This window comes from Botryllus schlosseri, chromosome 3 (genome assembly GCF_051294905.1).
Source record: "Botryllus schlosseri isolate E-star chromosome 3, Bs_hap1, whole genome shotgun sequence".
Lineage (NCBI taxonomy): Eukaryota > Metazoa > Chordata > Ascidiacea > Stolidobranchia > Styelidae > Botryllus > Botryllus schlosseri.
In genome coordinates this window covers 18,528,764-18,536,981 of record NC_137238.1, presented here as the reverse complement: position 1 = coordinate 18,536,981, position 8,218 = coordinate 18,528,764, and the positions used below count along the sequence as shown (strand labels likewise).

Here is an 8,218-nt window from a genome sequence, read left to right as displayed (position 1 = left end):
GAGTGAAACAGACAACAATACGGTTAAATTCTCGGAGATGAAATCAGGCATCACGGGCTGTTATAAGTGTTCTAGAATTTCTTCTTTAACATTAACGACGGGATCGGACAATGGTATATAATATGGGTGGATCGCGAGACATTAACAAGACTCAGATTCAGGTTGCGGTCTAAAAAGTGCTATGTAGAAAACATTATCGGTATGAAGCAACTGATCTGTTACACTGAAGCTCAATGCTGCCAGCAAGCAACTGCCGCGTTGACAGTTTCAACCAAAAATGAAGAAAGTACAACAATTCTAACATCATGTGCAACAATGCCTATTTTAAATACTTGATGGCAAAACTTTGTTGAAATGAAGTTTTTTGGAGTAAAAAAATGTCAAAATATTCATTTTTTGTAAAAAATCTTCCGTTTTTACGTCAAAACATGTTCGCCCAAAATATTACTTATTTACCCTGAACTGTATTTTGCCGGGGATTTATTTTCTGTGCAGTGAAAACAAGTTATTTAACATGATTAAGTCTAATGTGTATCGGTATAGTCACCATAAGCCTATATAGACAGAAAATGTTCTTACAAGGTAAGATTCAGCCACTTTCGGCGGTGCTATCAACCTTCTACAGTACAGATCTGTCGCGAACTTAAATTGACCCTATTAATAGCAATCCGTAACGCTTTCTAATAATGACTTTGTATTCAAAACTATATAATATTCGAACATGAATAGGCATGTCCAAATGAAAGGAGCAATATATGGCAATAGCATTTGAACGCTAGTACATAATCCTGCAATCACTGGCGTAGCCAAGAGGGCAGAAGACACCTTTTCCACCTTAAAACTTCTGACTTGGTATACCCGAAAATCGTTTGTGCTCACTGTCACAGTGGACACAATACGTTATTGACATCATTGGCATAACGGCAGGGTAACAATTGGTTCGCCCACCAGCAATCCTCATGTTTTCATTCTGGTTACACGTTCCCCTGTCATTTCACTTTCGAGATAATGTGCTCGAAAACCAACGGACCAATGTCCTATTTCTGCATAGCATGTTACCCAATGCCCTTGCCTAAGGACTGACAAGGTCTTTCGCTTCACGTTCGACAACATATGATTAACACGCAGGACGATAAACATCCGTTACAAATGAATAAGCGCTCCATTTCGAACCGCATTCCTGTTACTGGAATGCCCGCGATGGTAGCGTTGATGGTTTTCGTCTTGTCCAGTCTATTGCGAGTTGCAGTAGTCGTAATTCACCGATTGCCAGTAGGCCTTTACACACATCACATCGGACAGTAGGCAGTCGTACACGGTGCACACCATATTCCCCGGTGAGTTGTGATTATTTGTGTGCCAATTGACGGAAGGAATAGCATACACTGTGAAGGAAAAATGTGATTATTCGGATTTTGACCCCGGCGTGCGGCGTAAGTTAAATTTGCAGCCCTTCTTGGTTCAAATTTCATCCTTCGCACCAATATCTGTTGAGGTACTGCTGATGTCCAATGTAAAACAGACGACCAACGGGTCGTGGGTTGGATACGACCAAGGTCGACTCCAGAATCGATACCCAAGTATAAGATCCGCATGGCCACCTGCTCCGCGTAACTGGTATCATAGAAAAGTTTAGAAGAAAGAGGGGCCGTGCTTTAAGTCGGCAGTTCATGAATCATAAGAATATATGGGCCTGGTGAAATATGACCATTGGTACCGAAACAACGTCAATATATCAAACCAACAATCCAATGTATCCGTTCATAAGAGAACATAGAGCTTAGCAGGGCATGGATTGTAATGAACTATGAGACGTTAACTACGGTATGGAAACAAAATTCCATACTTTCACATTTGTCAAGTTTTGTTGGTACCATGATGAATATGCTACTGAAACTTCGTTAATTTGTACCGCTACATCATTAACAGCGCCGTATATCTTTCCTTAACAGACTATATAATATGGATGTGATAAAATTAGCCAGCATTACTACTCAAGTAGAAGTAGGAGTAATATCTTAAATTCATATTAAAATAAAAGTAGAAGTTGTTTCCAAGAGATTTTTAATCTCTTTCAGCTACATGAAAAAGTAAAAGCATTGTTATATCGAAACAGTGGTATTGTCTGAAATACATAAAACACTGGCATAAGTATAAGCAACAAATGTTTTGCATCGGACGGGAGAGCTGTAGCAGAGGCTATAGGAATTAATATTATATCTAGATTTTATCTACCTGGCCTTTACTTCCTGAGACTACGATGATGAGTACGCCGAAATACTGATAGCGTAAATGGGCGACTATATATAAGCTTGAAGCAACACGCGTTCACATTGACACTCGTAGTATACCTATTTTGATGTAGCGTTACTAACATTTTCTCGTAGCTCAGAGATATCGAGCATATTGATATTTGCCATAATGAGTGGGCCACTACAGAGCACAGTTTGTAACAAATATCATTTGTTACATGATACAATGAGAAATAAGTTAGTCAAATACATAGACGAGATGCCTTCAACAATAAAAATGTCAAATATCATCTCTCCAAAATCCTAACAGAGTATATATTCGTGCGTAAACTGGGCATATGAAAGACAGAATAAATTACTAGATTCGATATACGACGATTGTATTTTAAATTTTTATTCCCAACGCCGCTTTTTGGACATTTGACTGGACCATCACCAAATGCATTTCACAACAATGACAAATGTTATAATCCTTGCAAACATTAGTTTTAAAAAGCTTTCCAACATTCGAGATTCTCATTAAACGTTACGATGTCAGCCCTACTTGACTGAATTCGAGCATGGATCCATAATGGATGGAGTACCCGACACTTCAGCACATGAGCATGTAATAGGATGTCAATCAATATCTTGCAGTTCTGGTTTAATATTTACTCATAATATCAGATACAGCAGTGATACTTGTAGCTTTATGAGGCTTTGTGATCCACGACGATGACATTTTGCAACAGTTCAGGACGTCTTTTTCTTTCACTCTGCCTCTCTCTCTCTCTCTCTCTCTCTTTCTCTCTCTCTCTTTCTCTCTCTCTCCCTTTCTTTCTCTCACTTTCTTGCACACCCACTATATCAGATCTTTGCTGCCAACTTACGGCGCGGTCAACCGTAATTTCTGAGCAAATTGAGTCACTGCAATTGCAGCGAGGTCGGCGATGAAGAGCCCTGATAAACCTGCGACATATAGAAACATGACAGAGCCGAGACTCGAACCAACAACCATTAGTGTCGTGACGGCGTTATAGTTCTGGGCATCAACCAACTATTTTCGTATTTGTGAAATTCCAATACAGGTTGTTATAGTTATGAATTTATTGTCACAATCTCATTCTCAAATGTGATGCAAACTAATCCAAAAACTAATTTCTTATAAAATCCAAAGCGTGAAAAGTTATTAGTTTCACCTAAAAAAAACTGCACAAGTAATAGTCGAAGTAGTGTAAAAACATAACGAGTTGAATAAGCAGCGCAAGTATATGCATAAAGCCTATATGAGTGCTCACTGCTCACTGCTCACAAAAAGGAGAAGCAGTACGTGCCGACCACCTGTTCTCAAGATCCGTAGTACGCCACGGACACAATGTCCTTCGTATCGGGATCGCTGAGGAACGAGTAACCTTTCAGCACGTTTCGTGTATCCTCTTCTCTTTTGTACGTAAAAATATCCTTAGCCACGTGCAACACCGATTTCCGGCGGAAACTACGTTCAGGAAAATTATCTAGCCAACGCTGCGTCGACAAATCGTCCACTCTGATATCCAACTCCGTGGCTCCACGAGGGTTTTTGATCTCAACTGTGTTGAAATTGCGTATAGTCACAAAAGGATGGACCGCGTTTGTGAAGTTACATCCAACGCTTTTCAAATTCCGCACTCTGCGGTTGTTCAAGATCGGAGCGAAGTCAGACACGTCGCTGTACTCTCCGCTGTTCGGAACTCTGCAGCATAGCGTGAGGTCGTCGCATTCCGTGGTGAAGTTGCCTCTCACCTCGTGCTCGTAGCCTCTCGGCGGCCCGCAGGCCGAGGTCAGACTCGGGTAGAACGTATAGCAGCCGTTGAGGTTGAAGGCTACATTGTGGCAGATGCTGAAGGTCCTGTTAACAGCGAAACTCAGCCCGAGATCGATCACAGCCGTTGAGGCGCGCGACTGGATGAATTGTGCTTGTATCAGTAGGGCGGCGCACAGGAATCTATGCAAAGATTTGTTTAGCATCTGAAACAGCGGGAAATTCGGAATGGTTATAATATTACCGTACAAGTTGAAAAACTGAGATGTTTCGATCGTGGTATATATTCCTCCAGACCAGGTCAGTATCGAATACTACTTTTTTGGGCACTTAAGTGGACTTTTTTTCATCACACTAATTACCCGAGAAGCTATGTTTTGTACTTTCCACTTCTTAACAGTTCTGTAGGAGGAATTGCTCACTTTTCAGTCTATGTGGTCAGTAATCAAGTATATTTACTTTTCGGAGTATTCAATCATGTTCTGCCTACTTGTACTACGTCCTCAAGTGATTCTACTCAATATTATTTTTTCATTTTTTTGGCAAAACTTGACCTAAGATACTAATTCTGTCACTCATATACTGGTAAATCGCTATTTCTACTGGCACATGAGTAGAAATTTGCGACGGTAAGTCTACTGGAGTATCAACGCGGACTACTTTGACTGCCTGAAGTTGCATTATTTTTATGAGTGAAATGGTCATTAGCACTACGTGATATTTTGGTTCAATTTGACCTGGAAACTCACTCAGCCCCTACAAGAGAGGTATATTGACAATGGACATATTGATGAGCATGGTACACTGAATCTATTCCTTGATTACGGCTATATTGTTGCGAGGCTTTAATTGCTTATGACCTGTGAACTCTCATTTAGTAATTCTGTTCCTCTCATTTGGTGATTAGGTCAATGATTGTTTGGTTGTTAGGTTAGGGCGTAGTGTATAAATGCGTTTGTGTGTTCGCTAGCCCTTTCTGTTGAATTACCTGTGTTGTCTACACTGGATGCTAATTGCTGCTGTAAGAACAGAATATCTGCTGCTCTGAAATAAATTGATTTCGATTGAAGATATATCTCAAGCCTTGACGGATCAGGTCAAGATAGGTCGTTAATCATATATTTTCTGTGTCATTAGTCATCTTGTGTTAGTCATGAAGATGTGTCCTGCCATTTCATATTACAGTCACCTACAGGTAACTACTAAAAGTATGCAACTCCGCGATATTATCTACTTTTTGAAAGTAATTGCTTGAGTAGGCCTACATTTTAGACCAGGGCTGGGCAAACTACGGCTCGCGAGAGTCTAAAGAAATTTTTTTAAATATTGATAAAATGCCTACTAAAAATTGAAATAATGAAAGGACTTGATTAAACTATTTCTTGGTATATTTCACCATGATCATTCTAAGACAGTGGTTCTCAAACTGGGGTGCGTGAAAGCATGAGAAGTGGGGCGCGAAGCTGAGCTCAACCGCAAAATTTTTTCGCGCTTCGCGCGATTTACCTGCAATTTCATAATTGTTGCTCCGTATGTAGTCTGAATTTCACATTTAAAAACCCCTCATCTATATAGTCGTAGCCTTCCATGTCATCAAACTATCCGTTAGGTTGCTAGCAACCTGGTTGCGTTTTTGTGATATGACGATAAGGGGGCGCGAAATCATTTCACCATCATAAGGGGGGGGGCGTGTCTTAAAAAGTTTGTGAACCACTGTTCTAAGGTAAATACCTACTATTTTATTTTTTATGTTTAATTTCTGGTGCGACAGTTCGATCTTAAGCCCCACACAGTTTGAAAGGTTTCAACTGCGAAACATCACAGAAATCCTAAACGAGATTGGCATAAATCGGATCACGAGTGGGATTTCAGATTGGCCATGCACTCCAGTTTTGATTGTTTCAGTGATGTGCTAATAAAAACCGATTTGCGCGTGTCTTGGGTAGATTCGTTCTCTTTATGCGTTGAATTAGGGCATTTATATTTTATCTACAAATAGTAGAAGCGTGTTTGAAGCTAATATGGTTATGATTCTGTGAGTATTGTGTGTCTTGAAACTGAACCAAAAGTGAAATTAGTAAATCTATAGACAGATCGCTGCTCACAGATTTAAATTTCAATCCTGTCCTAAGAATCGGGACAACCGACTTTCATCTCTATAGTTTTGAAAAATTGGTTATTGAGGTCGACCAGCCTATGAAATCTCGCCACTATCTTTCTGACGGGTGTACGATATCATCAAAGCAATGTTTGTTTTGTTTTAAGCACATATGTCATCTCCATGTCCTCACTTTATAATCAAATACCAATATTGCGTTTTGGTTTATAATCCCATTTTATATAGTGCGGCCCGCGAATTGATTCAGATGTGGAATGCGGCCCGCGAGCTCAAAAGTTTGCCCACCCCTGTTTTAGACCTTTGTTTTCTCCCTAAATATACTTGAATTAGTTTTGACATGTATTCCTTCTATACTTGAGTAGCAGAGCTGACTATATATTTTAACCACATCTGTATTCGTCATCAAATATTCGTAGATCACTGGGTGTACAATTGTGCATCAAATATATGTTGGAATACGTCCTTTCTAGATTTGAATAGGCTTTATGAAATAACGTTCAAAAAAATTTTCAGTTCAAGTTGAGTATTTTAAGAGGCTGCTAATTTTACCTGGTATAATGTTTTCAAATAGGCAGATACTGTTGGATTTTCGAACACCCCGTTCCCATTTGTTTTATACTTGACCCAATTTTAACCCGCTAGTTTCACATGTTTCCTGCAGCTATATGCATAAATAACATAGTACGCCACGCGCATTATTTTGTGACAGAGGATATGGTGATACTAATTGACAACAAGAGTGCAGTGCGCCACGGTCGATGATATGGCACATTCTGCAAATCGTGCTATATTACTCAGTCATCATCACTTTCGAATAGTTGGCTACGAACTCACAAACAAATGCTAGAATAGCGTGTATATTGGTGCCGCGCGCATAATGCCGTGAGGGATAATTTAGGTATGGCTTACATATGTTAATTCACAAGACGTTACGATAATAGAAAGTTTATTAAATCCGTATATATATAGCATTCTAAAAGTTAGTGAATGAACTTGGTCTTTACCGCTCAATAGACAGCACAGGTGCCTTGTTATTCTGACTAAAAACGGTCTCAATCTCAAACTCAATCTAAACAGTAAAATATGTAATTAGAACATTATGCTTATTCTCGTCATAGGATAGACCTCGCTGCATCCAGCATATTCCCACATACACAGTAGCCTACATATGATATCGCACTCGCGCTAAAATAGCAACTCTATCTGTTATGCAAGTCAACTGACTGCACAGTGCATATCTATATAGGGTGCTATACACTTGAAACACACACAGGTACAGTAAGAGCTCGATTACTGCACTCAATTCTTCTGCGATAAAACGCGTTAACTTTGGTGTTGCCGAGGGAATTACCAAACGCTCGTAACCCTTAGTCTCGCAGGGCTACTTTCAAACCCTTTTATATTTAATATCTTGATCACATTTCACGTCCAAAGTTGAAACAACAACAACTTCAACAACATTCCACTTTGGCCATCCCATTATTCGATGGTACTCGAATTATCTCGGAGGATGACAGTATTCAATCCTTTTCATTCGTTAAATCCACTTTATTCGCTCACCTCATATCACTCAAGCTTCACAAATCCACTTGACGGAATATTGGAATAACTTCTATTAATTGATGGACTCCGGACGGATTAGTGACTCGTTGTGCATCATATTCGAGGGTTATGTATACGACACTAAAATCACAACGTATAGTTGAGGAATGAATTGTATACCTTCAATTTGATAAACATGTTTATTGTGTTCAACTGTTCACGGATTGTGATGTCAGACTGTAAGCTTTTATGCTCTTATACATAACTAGTATATCAGAACGTGTAGTTGTAGACTACGGCTTTTTGTCCATAATATATAAATTTAGTATGTAGTATTTGGCCTCTGAGAATGCTATTTATGTGACAAAGTGAATAAATTTACACTCTATGAGGGGAATATAATATAATACGAAATATGTTTATAAATCCAACTTGTTTCCATCGCTGAATAAACCGTCGGAAGTTACGGTGGTGTGATCATTTGGAAAGTTATCGCGTGTTTATTGTTGTTAATATGACAGGAGT

The 8,218-nt window shown here is 39.3% G+C and overlaps 1 protein-coding gene across 1 annotated transcript; it reads right to left on the bottom strand.

Annotated features, from left to right (window-relative positions):
* Positions 1-2,843: 2,843 nt before the first annotated feature.
* On the bottom strand, positions 2,844-7,865 carry LOC145435918 (uncharacterized). The gene is made up of 2 exons (XM_080313180.1): positions 7,712-7,865; positions 2,844-4,238 (listed from the first exon to the last, which is right to left on the bottom strand). The coding sequence occupies exon 2, from the start codon at positions 4,236-4,238 to the stop codon at positions 3,579-3,581; it is 660 nt and encodes a 219-aa protein (XP_080169306.1). The 5' UTR covers positions 7,712-7,865; the 3' UTR covers positions 2,844-3,578.
* Between the last annotated feature and the right edge of the window lie 353 nt (positions 7,866-8,218).

Excerpts from the sequence above, each read along its gene's own strand:
- LOC145435918 (XM_080313180.1), bottom strand. The coding sequence starts at position 4,238 with ATGCTAAACAAATCTTTGCATAGATTCCTGTGCGCCGCCCTACTGATA.